This window comes from Dromiciops gliroides, chromosome 6, assembly GCF_019393635.1.
Source record: "Dromiciops gliroides isolate mDroGli1 chromosome 6, mDroGli1.pri, whole genome shotgun sequence".
NCBI lineage: Eukaryota > Metazoa > Chordata > Mammalia > Microbiotheria > Microbiotheriidae > Dromiciops > Dromiciops gliroides.
The window spans coordinates 113,513,067-113,529,146 of record NC_057866.1 but is presented as its reverse complement, the minus strand read 5'-3'; the positions used below and the strand labels follow the sequence as shown (position 1 = coordinate 113,529,146).

Genomic DNA, 16,080 nt, shown 5'->3' with positions numbered 1-16,080 from the left:
ATAACATTTCTTGCTGCCTTTGGACATGAAATAAAACAAACTATACCTACTCTTTTCTTTGACTCTCCAAGGAAAAGCTATAGACTCATCCTTCCTTTTAGCTGTAATTTGCTTCACTTTAGCCACAGCTAATAAATATGCATAAAAAAATTTCAGTACACCAAAGTTCTTGGAAGTTTCAAAAGGCTCAATATAGAAATTATATTTTTAAAAAATATATAAGACCATATGTTTTATCAGTGCACTATAAACTATGGGACCTCTCCACCTGATTTGGAGGTGAAACATTTTAAGTCTTCCCTTTCTCATTAGAAAGCTAAGAATAGAGCTAAGAGGCTCTATTGAGAAGAGTACAGTGCTTTTGCAGAATGCTAAGTTCACTTCCCTTCATTCATAATTCATTCATTTAATTTATGGTGATATCAAGATGGCAGTTTCTTCAGAAATTTGTATATTTGAGCAACTCAGATTTAGCACACCAAAAGTCAAATTAAAACTATAAATGTCCTAAAAACCATGTGACTCAATAGACTCTGTCCACTTCTTAACTACTTTGATACCATCACTAGAGAGAAGTAAAAGGGAGTATTGTAAGGATAAAATGAGATAACCTTTTTTTTTTAAGTAGCTAGGCAGCCCAGACAATCAAGGACTGAACCTGGAATCAGAAAGGAATAAATTCAAATGCATCCTCAGAAAATTCCCAGCTGGGCTTGTCACTGAACTTCTGCCTGCTTCAATTTCCTCATCTGTAAAATAGGGATAACAATAGGTCCTAGCTCTCAAGATTGCAACAGTGATAAAATAAGCTAAGATTTGGAAAGCACTTTGCCAACTTGAAGGCACTATATAAATGATAGTTATAAATATCTCTGTTGCTGAAGCAATACCTTGCTTGAAACCTTTGCACAATAAAACCTGCCAGGATTTCTATTTGCTGGCCTAGAATTAGAGAACCCTGGGTCACCCCTACATACCATGATGAGACAAGGGAGTAGGAACTTTTCATGTAAAAATCTTTAAAATTACTTTTAAGAACTGAAACAAGAACTGAGTCAGAGTAAATTAAAACACTGTATTCTAATGTTAGCTGAGCACCCATCTCAAAGTTGTACATATTTACAACAGATATTTCAATTCTCATGGTTTTGTGGAGTTTTCGATATACTACTATCGCTTTCTATACCTCAAGGAAAATAGAGAGGGGAAGGGAGGAAGGACTTTTTAAGCACTAAAGTAATTTTCCTAATTAACATTAGCGAGTATGAAGTATCAAGGGGACAGCTAGGTGGTGCAGTGGATAAATCACCAGGAGAACCTGAGTTCAAATCCAGCCTCAGACACTTGATACTTTCTAGCTGTGTGACCCTGGGCAAGTCACTTAACCCTCATTGACCCACCAAAAAACAAAAACAAAACAAAAACAAAAAAAAACCCACTAAAAATATTTAATAAGCATATTAAAATATGCTTATTTCGTACAATGTGGTTATTTAGACAGAACTCTATATGATATTGACACTGGAACTATCTTCAAGAAATTTCAAATATAAAAAGTTAATAGCCTTCAAGAGCCTCTATCACAGTAATTAATAGAAAAAATGTTAACTTATAGTAATGAGTGAGATAATTTTCTTGTCATTCCTACAGTGTTTTCCAACTCTTGTTCTCTTTTTTAACTTTTTTGTTTTTTAAAGGGCAGCTAGGTGACGCAGTGGATAAAGCACCGGCCCTGGAATCAGGAGTACCTGAGTTCAAATCCAACCTCAGACACTTGAAACTTACTAGCTGTGTGACCCTGGGCAAGTCACTTAACCCCAATTGCCTCATCAAAAAAAAAAAAAATTGGGTCTACCAATCTCTTCCAGACTTGTTCACAGTACTGAATGGCACTCAGAGCTCTGACTTGCTATATTTCTAACTAAAACCAGTTCAACTCTCCTTAGGAAACTGAATGGCTCACTGCTCCATAATGATGCCATACTTACTGTATACAATGGGACCTGCAAAGCCTATTGCAGCTCAGAAAGGACACATTCAAGAGATTTACTACACTTGACTCTTCATTTCATTCTTGCCACCAAGTGCTTTATTTCCTTTACAAATAACTAACTAGGATTCCTTCTTCATCTATTTTTCCAAATAGTTATGTTTTTCCTCTAACTTTTATATCATTTCATAAGCAACAGATAAGCTAATCAGTTAATTCAAACTCTCTGCATTATTATTATTAAAACTACATTGGGGGGCAGCTAGGTGGCGCAGTGGACAAAGCACCGGCCCTGGATTCAGGAGTTCCTGAGTTCAAATCCGGCCTCAGACACTTGACACTTACTAGCTGTGTGACCCTGGGCAAGTCACTTAACCCCCATTGCCCCGCAAAAAAAACAAAAACAAAAACAAAACTACATTGGGGGGCAGCTAGGTGGTACAGTGGATAAAGCACAGGCCCTGGATTCAGAAAGACCTGAGTTCAAATAAGGTCTCAGACACTTTACACTTACTAGCTGTGTGACCCTGGGCAAGTCACTTAACCCCAAGTGCCTCACCAAAAAAAACCAACAACAAACAAACAAACAACAACAACAAAAAAAAAAAACAAAAAAAACTACATTAGGGGGCAGCTGGATGGCGCAGTGGATAAAGCACCAGCCCTGGATTCAGGAAGACCTGAATTCAAATCATGCCTCAGACACTTGACACTTACTGGCTGTGTGACTCTGAGCAAATCACTGGGCAAGTCATTTAACCCCCATTGCCCCCCCCCAAAAAATACAAAACAAAAAAACTACACTACACTAAATATCTAAAAGTAAACGTAAGCCGCACAAGAACCATGGAAACTATGAAACTGATTTTAATTCTTGTGTTTAATCTACATTTACAATACTTTGAAATCAAGGTATTAATCTCATATAGATTTGCAAAAACAATTCATCCTATCTATGCTTTTAATAAATAAGTTGTTTTTTAACCCAAGCTAAGATCCAGTATCACATAAAATACAAGAGAAGTCAAAGGTATTGAATTAAAATCCAAATTTTGGCTACACAATATTATTACATAAGTGACTCTGGACAAGAAAATTCCCTTCTCTCTGAATCTTAATTTCTTCCTCTATATATTCCCGGAGTTGGACTAGATGACCTTTAAAATCCCATCCATTTCTAAATGTAAGATTCTATTATCTCTTTCCTTTATTTGTTAAATAAGCTTGTAGAAAATATATATACATTTATTATCTCAACTTCATTGTTCCATTCACTTTTAAAATTTTATTTTATTTTTAGGTGGGGCAATGAAGGTTAAGTGACTTGACCAGGGTCACACAGCTAGTAAGTGTCAAGGGTCTGAGGCCACATTTGAACTCAGGTCCTCCTGAATCCAGGGCCTGTGCTTTATCCACTGTGCCATCTAGCTGCCCCCAGTCCCATTCACTTTTAAACTTTTTGCAGTTGGGCTTCCAATTTCAATTATCTGTTCAAATGGGATAAGGGGGGGAAGGGGCCAGGGAGGAAGGCAGAAAGGGACAGATCAATTCTAATAATGGGGGCAGCTAGGTGGCACAGTGGATAGAGCACCGGCCCTGGAGTCAGGAGTACCTGAGTTCAAATCCAGCCTCAGACACTTAACCCTGGGCAAGGCACTTAACCCCAATTGCCTCACTAAAAAAAAAAGAATAATGTCCAAATTTTAAAATGTAAAACATGCTGAAGGAAATAAATTTCAAGTTAGGATAGAAAGATTTATGAAAGCACCTGTTTTAAGTGAATGTAAGTCTTTAACCCAAGAAGAATTCTATTTCATAGAACTAAAAGAACTTGCCCAAGTGATCTAAAAATCATAATCACTCATGTTTGAAAACCATGGGGAATTATAATGCTGTCAAATGGTAGCCTGTTTTTCAAATAAGGGGAAAATATTAAGACTAGAAAACTTAGCACTCATCCTCAACAAAATTCAATTAATAAGATTATCTGTCTGAATTAACCAAAGACAAATCATTTTCTCTTCTATCAAAAGGAGTTCAGCACTTGGTTCTCTTTATCTGATCTGATTTATATGATGCCATCTCATCCATAAAATCCCCACTCCAATAACTATTCCTTATAGCTAATCCTCCAACTCTATCCTACTGACTAACCTCAAATTCACTAACCTCAAATATGCCAAGTATCCCCTAATTTTTTTTAATCACATGACCCTACTATCCTCAAGTTATTGCCTACTTCCTCATTTTCTCAGGTAACTTTCTAGGAAAATTGACCTCACTCCCTGCCTCCACTACCCACCCTCCATTGACTTCTTAACAGACCTCACCATTAATTCAACTGAAACAAAAGTTACCTTCCACAAAAGTAATATAATACATTGTAAAATAAGTCTTCATAGGCAAGTCTTGGCCTGGTCTTGCAGACAACACAGCAAAAATTATGTGAACTGAGAAGAGGATTTAGATTAGATTTAGCAGAGAGGAAGCCTTTATTAACCTTGGAGAGAGAGAGTTTTTTAAAAAGTAGTAGAGATCTAATTTTACTAAATTAAAAAATGAATAAGTAGTAAGGAACAGAGACAACAGTGTACACTAATTTTCTAAAAAATTAGCAGTAAAGAGGTGAGAATTAGAACAATAATTTTAGGGGATAATACCGAAGGTTTTTATTTTTAAAGAAAGGAGATAGCTGTGTGACCCTGGGCAAATCACTTAACCCCAATTGCCTCACCAAAAAAAAAAAAGAAAAGAAAGGAGAAATCTAAGCATATTTGTAGATAAAGAAATGAGTGGAGGGGAAAAAAGTAAAGAATGAGAAAATGACTGACCAATGGAATATGGCACTCGGAGAAATATAAACAAGTGAGATTAAGGATACAAGTGCAAATATTAATGTTGAAAGAGAGGACAGTCTTCTCATTCTATAAGATTTAAGAGGAAAAAGTGACTAGGATGAGATACAAAAATGTTACAATCAGGGGAAGAATACAGGGTCAATCTAGAGATGAAGAAACTGCAAAGAAAATGGAGGGGAAAGTACAAATAAAAGGTATCTAGGAATCATCAAAATTATTTGGTACTGATCAAAAAATAGAAAAGCTGATCAATGGGACAGATTAGATAAACAAAGGACAGTTAGGTGGCTCAGTAAACAGTGTGCTAGACTTGAAGACCGGTGCTCCAACATGATTAATATGGAAATGTTTAGTGCATGTATAAGTTATATTAAATTGCTTATCCTCTCAGGGTGTGGGAAGGGAGAGAAAGAACTGGGAACTCAAAATTTTAAAACCAAATGTTAAGAATTGTTTTCACCTGTAATGAGGAAAAAAATAATAAAATACCATTTAAAAAAAAGAATGCCACCTGTGTTCAAATCCTAACTCAGACACATACTAACTGTATGGTTTTGGACAAGTCATCTAAATAGCTCATCCATAAAAATAGGGATAATAATAGTACAGACATCCCAAAGGTGGTTGTGAGGATTAAGTACTTGTAAAGCACTTTGCAGACTTTGTTATATAAATAATGTTAGCTATTATTATTACAAGGTCCAGAAGTAATCAAAATAGTATAGTGTCTGATAAATCCAAGGACACCATCTTATTGCAAGACCTCTATGAAACTAGAAAGCAGTCTGGCAAGAGAATGAATCTTAGGACTAATAAGTTACGCTATATGTCTACAATAAGCTTCAAAATGGATACATGATCTAGACACAAAAGGTCAAATGTTTGAGGGTTTTTTTTGTTTTTTTGTTTTGCGGGGCAATGGGGGTTAAGTGACTTGCCCAGGGTCACACAGCTGGTAAGTGTCAAGTGTCTGAGGCTGGATTTGAACTCAGGTGCTCCTGAATCTGGGGCTGGTGCTTTATCCACTGTGCCATCTAGTTGCCCTTGGTCAAATGATTTCTTACACAAAATTAAAGAAAAGAAATATCTTTCACAACTACAGCTAGAATTCTTAATTAAAACTAAACATCTTCAGTAAGAAGAATCTAGTCCATCACAGTTGATCAACACACAATGTTGATGATACTGTGTACAATGTTCTGGTTCTGCTCATCTCACTCATCATCAGTTCATGCAAATCCTTCCAGGTTTCTCTGAATTCCTGCTCATTGTTTCTTACATTACAATAGAATTCCATTACATTCATATACCACAACTTGTTTGGCTATTCCCCAATTGATGGGCAACCCCTCAATTTCCAATTCCTTGCCACCACAAAGAGAGCAGCTATAAATATTTTTGTACATGTGGGTCCTTTTCCCTTTTTCATGATCTCTTTGGGAAAAAGACCTAACAGTGCTGGGTCAAAGGGTATGCAAAGCTTTATAGCCCTGTGATGGACTAGATTCTTCTCGTCAATGCAATGGTACAGGAGAGTTCCAGGGGACTCATGATGGAAGGAGATCTCCAAATCCAGAAAAAAAAAAAAAAAAAAAAAGGAACTGTGGAGTATAGATGCTGATTGAACCATACTACTTCTTTTGTTTTTGGTGCTGTTGTTTTTTCTCATTGCTCTGATTCTTCTCCTATAACATGACTAATGCAAAAATATGTTTAATGTTATTATACATTTATATATAACCTATTTCAGATTACCTGCTGTCTAGGGAAGGGGGGAGGGAGAAAAATCTGAAATTAGAAAGCTTGTATAAACAAATGCTGAGAACTATCTTTACATGTATCTGGAAAAAATAATAAAATACTTTCTTTTATCAGGAAAAAAAAACTAAACATCTTCATAATCATATGGTTGGCCTTCTTATCATGTACTTAGTTTCCTCATCCATAAATTGAGGGGAATAGAATAGATGAAAACTTCTAAGGTCCTTTTCATCTGTAAATTCTATAACTGAGTATTCACCTTGTTGTGCCTGAATCCAGACCACATTGTTTCTAATCATCTCCACACCCCTGCTGTCTACCCCTTACAGCTCTATTTTATGTGTTGTCTTCCCCCACTATATTATAAACTGTTTTGATATAGGGAACTTGTCTTCTTTGCCTGCATTTGTATCCACAACATTCACCACAGTACCCTGACACATAGCTTAATAAATGCTTTACCTGTCTATTTAAAAAATTAAACAAAAGACAGGTGATCAAAGAAGAAATTGACGATTCCTGGAATACAAAATATATATAAGTTTTTGTACAAGCAAAGATAGGAAGAATGAGAAAAGCAATGCATTGGGAAAAATCTTGATAGCAAATGTATCTGATAAAATCTTATATCAAAGATAGAGACAGAAATATATATATATATATATATATGAAACAACCATGAAACAAGAATGATTCCCCAATAAACAAGTAGTCAAAAAAGTATAAACATGAATATTTCATAGATATTACAAGGCTATGAAAGATTGTTCTAAATCACCAATATGAAGAGCACAAAATAAAACAGCTCTAAGGATCTATCACATACACATCGACCAGGCAAAAATGAAGTGGTAAATGTTAAAGAATTAAAGGAATTAGAAGTGCAGAATAAAATACATATTTTCAGACATGATCAGTGGATTGTTTTGCTTTATTTGACTACACTTTTTAGGCTAACCTCTACAGGGTTGATGTTAGTGAAAAATTATAGAAATATGAAAAATAAAAACATCAATAAAACAAAAACTACAGAGAAAAAAACATATTTTAAAAAGATGATGACATAAACAAATTGTGTCATTTAGCACACAATTATGTAGTGCATAAACCACATTTTGTGGAAATGATTTAATAATAATTTAATAATTTAATAATCCTCTCCCTGTTCTTTGTTGGAATACTGGAATATTCATTATTTCTCATATCATAAATTTTTTTTAATTTTAAAGAGAGAAAAGGAGATCACATAAGATCTCATAAAAGAAGGAAAGAAAGGGCAGGTAGGTGGAGCAGTGGATAAAGCATCAGCCCTGGATTCAGGAGGACTTGAGTTCAAATCCAAGCTCAGACACTTGACACTTACTAGCTGTGTGACCCTCGGCAAGTCACTTAACCCTCATTGCCCTGCAAAAAATAAAAATTAAAAAAAGAGGGAAGAACAGCAAAAAAAGGTCCAGTTGAGGTTAGATAACACTAGTATGTTAGCTACAGACAATCTAGTCCTTGTCTATGAGAGGGGTATGGGGACTGGGAGTTATATAAAGCTAAGGAAGGTCAAGGGAATGAGAGACAAACTGAGAAAAGGAAATCATTTAAATAACTGACCAAAAAATAAAGATAGTGAAAGTGATAGAATTGAAATGGAAGAATTAGACCTCATGTTAAAGACAAAGAGTAAATTCAGAAATGTTTGGGTAAAGTGAGGACAAGAGACAATTGTCAGAAGTGAATTTATGAGTTAAAAATTTAAGAATTTTAAAAACTAAGAACATTGAGTTAATAATGAACTCTAGGGATAGGAAGCTGCAAGTTCAGGAAACCATATTATTTCAAAAAAGATTCAAGTAGAAGAATCTTACTTTAGGTAAAAATCTAACCAATATAACCTTTAAAATTCCTTACAACATTAAGATTCTGTACTTTCATCTAGGAAACAAAAGGAAAGTGGACAAGGGATGGAAAGTCTATGGAGATCTGGACTGGAAAACAGAAAAGAATTCTAACTCAAAACATGAAGAAACAACCCTTTACACACACCAAAAAAGAAAGTTAGAACAAGAGAAAGTAATAAAGCATGAGAATGCATGAAAAAAAAATGACTTATAAATGTAATGGAATACTATTGTGTTTAAATGATGGAGAGTTTCAGAAAAACCTATGACATATGTACAACAAAGTGAAGTGAGCAGAACCAGACAGACTTAAAGTCATACAATAACAACACTGTTAAAAGCAGTAACTCCAAAAGAGTTAGGAACTCTGATCAAGCACCATGATCAACCACAATTACAGAGCACAAATAACGAAGCATAAGAAAACAAAACAAAAATAAATAAGTGAATGAATAAAAATTTTTAAAGGGGGCAGCTAGGTGGCACAGTTGATAACCCAGTGCCTGATAGTTTTTTAAAAAAAACCCATAAGGGGGCAGCTAGATGGCGCAGTGGTTAAAGCACCGGCCCTGGAGTCAGGAGTACCTGAGTTCAAGTCCGGCCTCAGACACTTGACACTTACCAGCTGTGTGACCATGGGCAAGTCACTTAACCCCCATTGCCTTAAAAAAAACAAAAACCCATAAACAAGAGAAATTTAGTAAAAACAACTGAGATTCCATCTAGCAATCATTAGCTTGGTAAAGAATACCAAAAAGAGGAAAATGATAATTGCTAGAAGGACTATAAATTGGACAGCAGCATTAATGAACTGTGAGTGGACAGATGAACTGATTCAACAGTTTGAGAAATCAGTGAGGGGGCAGCTAGGTGGTACAGTGGATAAAGCACTGGCCCTAGATTCAGGAGGACCTGAGTACAAATCCAGCCTCAGACACTTGACACGTACTAGCTGTGTGACCCTGGGCAAGTTATTTAACTCTCATTGCCCCTGCCCCCAACAAATCAATTTGAACTGGATCTCATAATTTTCTAAACTGCACAAGGCCTCTGACCAAGCAATATCACTACTAGGCATTTACCCTAAAGAAAACAAAAACAAAAACAAAAAAAAACAAGAAAAAGACCACATATATAAAAATACTTATATCACAGCAATTTTTGTTGTAGCAAAGTAATGCCCAATTAGAATGGCTAAATATATGTCATATGAAAAAATACAAAAACCAAAAAATGTCATTGCCAGAAATTTTTAGACATGAGTTCTAAAGAAACCTGAAAAGGCCTATACAAACTAATGAAGAGAAAAATAAGCAGAACAAGAAAAATTTATACAAAAACTACAACATTGTAGGGGAAAACAATCTTGAAATAGTTAAGAATTCTGATCAATACAATGGCCATGACAATGCTAGATGTTTAAAGGAGTGAAAGCAAAAGAAACAAACACAACAAGACAAAAATTTTCAAAGATCAAATTTAAATGATCAAATGAGGTAATATTTCTAAAGTGCTTAGCACACTGCCTCACACATAGTGGCCACTTAATAAAATACCATGTGAAATATCTCCTTGGAAAAACAACTGACCTGGAAGATAGATCCAGGAGAGATCATTTGAAAATTATTTGGACAAAGCCATGATCAAAAAAAGAGCTTAGAAATCATCTTCCAAGAGATTGTCAGGCAAAATTACCCTGATATTCTAGAAGCAGAACGTAAAACAGAAATTGAAAGAATCCATTTTTCACCTCCTGAAAGAGATTCCAAAATGAAAGTTCCCAGGAATATTATAGCCAAATTCTAGAACTCCCAAGTCAAGGAGAAAATGCAGCAAGCAGCCAGAAAGAAATAATTCAAGTATTGTGGAGCCACAGTTAGGATAACACAAGATCTAGCATCTTCTACATTAAAGGATGGAGGGGCATGGAATATGATATTCTGGAAGGCAAAGGAATTGGCACTGCAAACAAAAGTCACCTACCCAGCAAAAAAATGGGACTTCAATGAAAAAGAGGACTTTCAGGCATTCATGAAGAAAAGACCTGAAATGAATAGGAAATTTGACTTTCAAATACAAGACCATAGAGAAGCATAAAAAGGTAAACAGGAAAAAGAAATTATGAGAGACGTTAAAAGGTTAAACTGTTTACAATCCTACATGTGAAGACGATACTTCTAACTCTTAAGAACCTTCTCAGTATTACGCCAGCTAAAAGGAATAAATTTTGACAAACCATTTATTCTTTGTCTTTTTTATTTATTTATTTTTTTTGATGGAGCAGTCAGGGTTGGGGAGCATGCCCAGGGTTGTACAGTTGGAAAGTGTCTTATGTCTGAGGCCAAATTTGGACTTAGGTCCTCCTGGATCCAGGGCCGGTGCTTTGTCCACTGTGTCACCTAGCTTCCCCATGGTGACATCATTAAAATAAAAGTTAGGGGTAAGAGGATTGCACTGGAAGAAAGAGAAAGGGAGAGGTGGAATGGGGTAAAGTATCTCATATAAAAGAAGCAAGAAAAAGCTTTTGGAGTGGAGGGGAAGATGGGGGAGGAATGTGGGAGTTAATGAGCCTTACTCTCATCAGAACTAACTCAGAGGGAATAACATACATACTCAAGTAGATAAAGTAATAAATCTTTCACTGTGGGGAAGTGGGAAGGGAAAGGGATAAAGGGGGAGGGGTGAACAAAGGGAAGGCAGATTTGGGGAGGGGCAGTCAGAAGGACAATGCTTTTGAGGAGGGATAGGGTAAAAGAAGATAGAGCGATTAGGATAGAGGGCAACACAGCAATAGTAACTTGGGGAAAAATTTGAAGCAGAGGCAAGAGCAATGTGGTGGTAGTGGTAGTGCTGGTAGTACTTACTTTGCTGGGCTATTGTGAAGAAAATTATTGTCCGGTATAAGGTACTGTATAAATGTTAGCTATTACTGTTGTTGGAATAATCAACCCCATGGGTGTTTTGTAAGGAAATCTCCCTTTAACGTACTACATAAATGTAGTTCACAATTAAAAAAAAAAAAAAGAGCAGGATACTGTCAGAAAAACTTTGAAAGACTTACAAGAGCTGATGCAAATTGAAATGTACTGTATATAAAATAACAGCAATATTATAAGATGATCTGCTGCAAATGGCTTTTTTTCAGCAATGCAATGATCAAAGACAACTGTGAAGGACTTATAAAAAATGCAGTCCATCTACAGAGAAAGAACTGATGATACCTGAATATAGATGGAAGTTTTGTTGTTGTTAATTCCTTTTTCTAAAGTTTTTTTGTCTGCTATGTTTTGCACAACTACACATGTATAACTAATACTGAATTGCTTGAGTTCTTAAGGGGAGAATACAGAGGATGAGAATTTGGAACACAAAGTTTTAAAAATCAGTGTTACAATTTGCTTTTACATGTAAGATGGGGGAAAATTCTAAATAAATAAATAAGTACATAAATAAATGAATTAATGAATGAATAAAACTAAAAAATACATTAAAATAAAATCCCCATACGATATAGTAAATGAGAGTAATTATTTTGTTCATCTACACTCATTTGTTACAAGGAAGGGCTCTGAGGGACAATGGGAGTAGGAAGATATGAATAGGGACACCAAAAGAAAAAAGCTTCGATGAAACAGATAAGAATAAGGTATTCATATACCACCTTTCAAATTTTTCAACCCCTACATTAAGTGTCTCTGATAAAGACCTCCTTTATCAAATATGGAGAGAACTTATTCAAATTTAAATGAATACAAGCTACTACTCCCCATTGAATAAATGGGAAAAGGCAGTTTTCAGATGAAGAAATCAAAACTATCTATGGTCATATGGAAAAAATACTCTAAATCACCACTGATTACAGAAATGCAAATAAAAATAACTGAGTTACCACCTCTCACCTATCAGATTGGCTAACATGACAGAAAAGGACAGTGTAAAATAATGGAGAGGATGAAGGAAAATAGGCACATTAATGCACTGTGGATGGAGTTGTAAACTGATCCAACCATTCTGGAAAATAATTTGAAACTGTGCCCAAAAAGCTATAAACTGTGCATACCCTTTGATGCAGCAATACCACTACTAGGTCTGTATCTCAAAGGGATTAAAAAAAAAAAAAAAAGGAAATGCATCCATAAATGTACAAAAAAAATTTATGGCAGCTCTTTTTGTGGTGGCAAAAAAATTGAGGAATTAATTGCCCATTTATTGGGACATGGTTAAACAAGTTGTGAAGTTGTGGCGTTTGATTGTAATGGAATACTATTATACTATGAGAAATGACAAGGGTGGTTTCAGAAAAACCTGTGAAGACTTATATGAATTGATGCAAAGTTGTAGTGAGCAAAACCAAGAGAACATTGTAGACAGTAACAGATATACTGGACAACGACCAACTGTGAATGACTTAACTATTCTCAGCAACACAAAAATCTAAGACAATTCCAAAGCACCAATTCGCAATGCTATCCAAATCTCAAGAAAGAACTGATTGGGGGGGGGGGGGGGGGGGGCGCTAGGTGGCACAGTGGATAGAGCACCGGCCCTGGAGTCAGGAGTACCTGAGTTCAAATCTGGCTTCAGACACTCAACACTTACTAGCTGTGTGACCCTGGGCAAGTCACTTAACCCCAATTGCCTCACTAAAAAAACAAACAAACAAACAAAAAACAACTGATGGGCATCTGAATGCAGATCAAAGCACACTACTTTTTACCTTTTCTTTTTTTTGATGGGGCTGGGTTTTTTGGGCTTTTGTCTTCTTTCACAACATGACTAATATGGAAATATGTTTTGTATGACTGCACATGTATAAACTGTATCAAACTGCTTACTATCTCAGGGAGGAGGGAGAGAATTTAGAAATCAAAAAAAAATTTTAATGAATGTTAAAAATTGTCTTTATACATAATTGGGAGAAAATATTTTTTAAAAGAAAAAAGAAAAAAAAAGGGAAATTTTTCATCCCCAACCTTAAGGGTACCCCTCATTTCTTGCCCTTGATATTGACCATATACCTGAAATCCTGAAAGTGCCCTAATAAATACAAAATTATTCCTATAAGGTACCTAGTAAACACAGGCAAGAGATTACATACTCAACATCCCTCCCAATGGGGCAGCCCCAAAGGTATCCTGAAACTACTATTACAAAGTACTAATATTATGAGAAATGATGAAATTCATTCATTCATTCACCAGCCTAAACTATAGGAGGCATAATTCTAGTCCTTCCAGATGTTACAAAGATGAAGACATAGCCCATACCATCAAGGACCTCAGTATCAAGACACTGAGATTAGATTTGTACACAAACATAGGGTAATTGAAAGTAAGAGTCATGAGAGAATCAAAGTACAATAAAGTAGTTGAAAGAAGGAAATGATAACTTCCAATTTGGAGGGAGGATGACATGGGTAGACTATGACATGAGAATCATGAGCTATGAAAAAGGCAGAATTTTAGCTAGACCTTGAAGGATGGTTATGAGTTTGATAGGTAGAAGGTACATTCCAATCATAAGGAATGAAAAGAGAGAGATTAAGGCCAAATTATGGAAGACCTTAATTTAAAAGCTAGATGTTAAAATTATCGGGAAAATTGATTTTAACTACAAAGTCACAGCCTCAGACTTGTGGTTTGGGACAATTAATCTGGCAGTGATGTAGAGGATGAACTGGAAAAGGACAAGAAGCTGAGAGAATATTGCAGTTGTCCATGTAAGAGATAACAACTTCAGTTAAATTGGTAACATCAAGAGAAAAAAAGCTGTCCACATCAAAACCATATATCCATAGTTTAATACAACCTACTGATCTATATTATATCATTATCTCTGAAGGAAATTAGAATCCCTCAATTCTTGTAGAGAATTTCTCTAGGTTTCTGGTTATATTGACAATTCCACGTCAAGAATCTAGGCCAACTCCTTCCTGCTGCCTTCCAGCAAGCTTACTTCTTTTAATTCTCCTTTCATTAATTTCTAAAGTCCTCTGCACATCCAGAGTTTATGTTTGGCAAATAGCTCTGGAACTGGAACAGTAATAACTGCTGAAATATATGTTGACTTAATGGGCCAAGAAATGTAAAATATCTTAAAAGGTCATGCACAAAAATATGTTTACAATACCTTAGGGGGATTAAATGGATATGTTTCTGGTATTTTTATCTCTAGTTGGTATCTTCCTCCTAAAAGAAATTAAGAAGTTAGGAATATTAAACCAAATAAATTTCCATAAATAATTAAAATCATTTAAGTTTACATTTGATCATAACAAGTCAGTTTGAATTTTTAAAAAAACCCAAAGTTAAAAAAGCGATGCTTAAAAAAAAAGGTGACTTATATTTTGATTAAAATTTAAAGCAGATACTACCCATACCATTCAACATAGAAGGCATTCATATAGTGACCTGTTTTGAGTTTTCTACTACAACTGCCATTAGGAAAAGTGATTGGTCTAAATTTTATCCTGTTTTATTTCTCCTGCATCCTTTTTGGTAACTATGCTAAATGAAGAGTAAAAATTGAAAAACAACTGAAAGGCAAAGGAAGAAAAGTAGTAGCTGACATTCAAACCGAACTTTTTCACTTAACTTGAATTCAACTATCAATGATTTTAGTTAAAATTTGTACTAGGCAAAATAAAATTAAGTGAAATGACAGAATCAGCACAAAAAAAGAAAGCTCTCCAAGAGTGTTTTCATCAGTACCCTAATAAACAGAAGACAGCTACCTCCCTATTGATTTACTGTGTCCCAAGAATAAAGATTCTCTAAATACACAACAGATGTATTCGTATTAAATGGGATGGATGACCCATATGCTGATTTTTATAATATACTGTCTGAACTGACTCAGATATCAGATTAGAGGGCTTCTTCCATGGATCTCCTCAACAACTCTAGGATGCTATTATTAATTACTATTCACAAACCAAGTCTCAAAAAAACATAAAACAATGTACTAAGGGGCAGCTAGGTGGCACAGTGGATAAAGCACCGGCCCTGGATTCAGAAGGACCTGAGTTCAAATCCAGCCTCAGACATCACTTACTAGCTGTGTGACCCTGGGCAAGTCACTCAACCCCAATTGCCTCACCAAAAAACAAACAAACAAAAACAACTGTGTAATAAGTGAACATTAGCTCCCCAAAACCAAGGACACAAGAGTTATAAGAAACAACCAAAGCAGTGGTCTGTACCAAGTACAATCTTTTCCAATCCCATTAATTATTTTGGGTCACTGTGTAGGAATAAACAGAATAGGAAAGGAAAGCTACTTTCTTCATAATTTTTTCTGCAATATTTCTCCTTTCCCTGCTCATTTTTTTGATGTCATCCCATTAGGGGCCAAAGCCCTAATGAGTCAGCAAAACTCACCTATGAGAGTGTATATATGATAGCATGAAGAAAAAAAGTGGCCAAAATAAAAAGAAAAAAGTTAAAATGGGATTTTTTAATTGCATAAATGTGGAAAAAAACACACAGATTAAAAAAACTGTCAAAACTAAATCTGCGGCACCTAGGTGGCCCAGTGGATAGAGCACCAGCCCTGGAGTCAAGAGGACCTGAGTTCAAAT

The 16,080-nt window shown here is 35.4% G+C and overlaps 1 protein-coding gene across 3 annotated transcripts in view; it reads right to left on the bottom strand.

Annotated features, from left to right (window-relative positions):
• Window positions 1–16,080, bottom strand: part of UBE2K (ubiquitin conjugating enzyme E2 K) — a 93,004-nt gene that overhangs the window by 37,954 nt on the left and 38,970 nt on the right. Inside the window, exon 3 of one of the 3 annotated variants that reach the window (XM_043970296.1) lies at window positions 14,631–14,689. The exons of the other annotated variants lie outside the window; for them this stretch is intronic. Within the exon in view, the coding sequence (XP_043826231.1) occupies window positions 14,631–14,689 (59 nt within the window). The remainder of the gene's footprint in view (window positions 1–14,630; window positions 14,690–16,080) is intronic. 3 annotated transcript variants of the gene reach the window in all.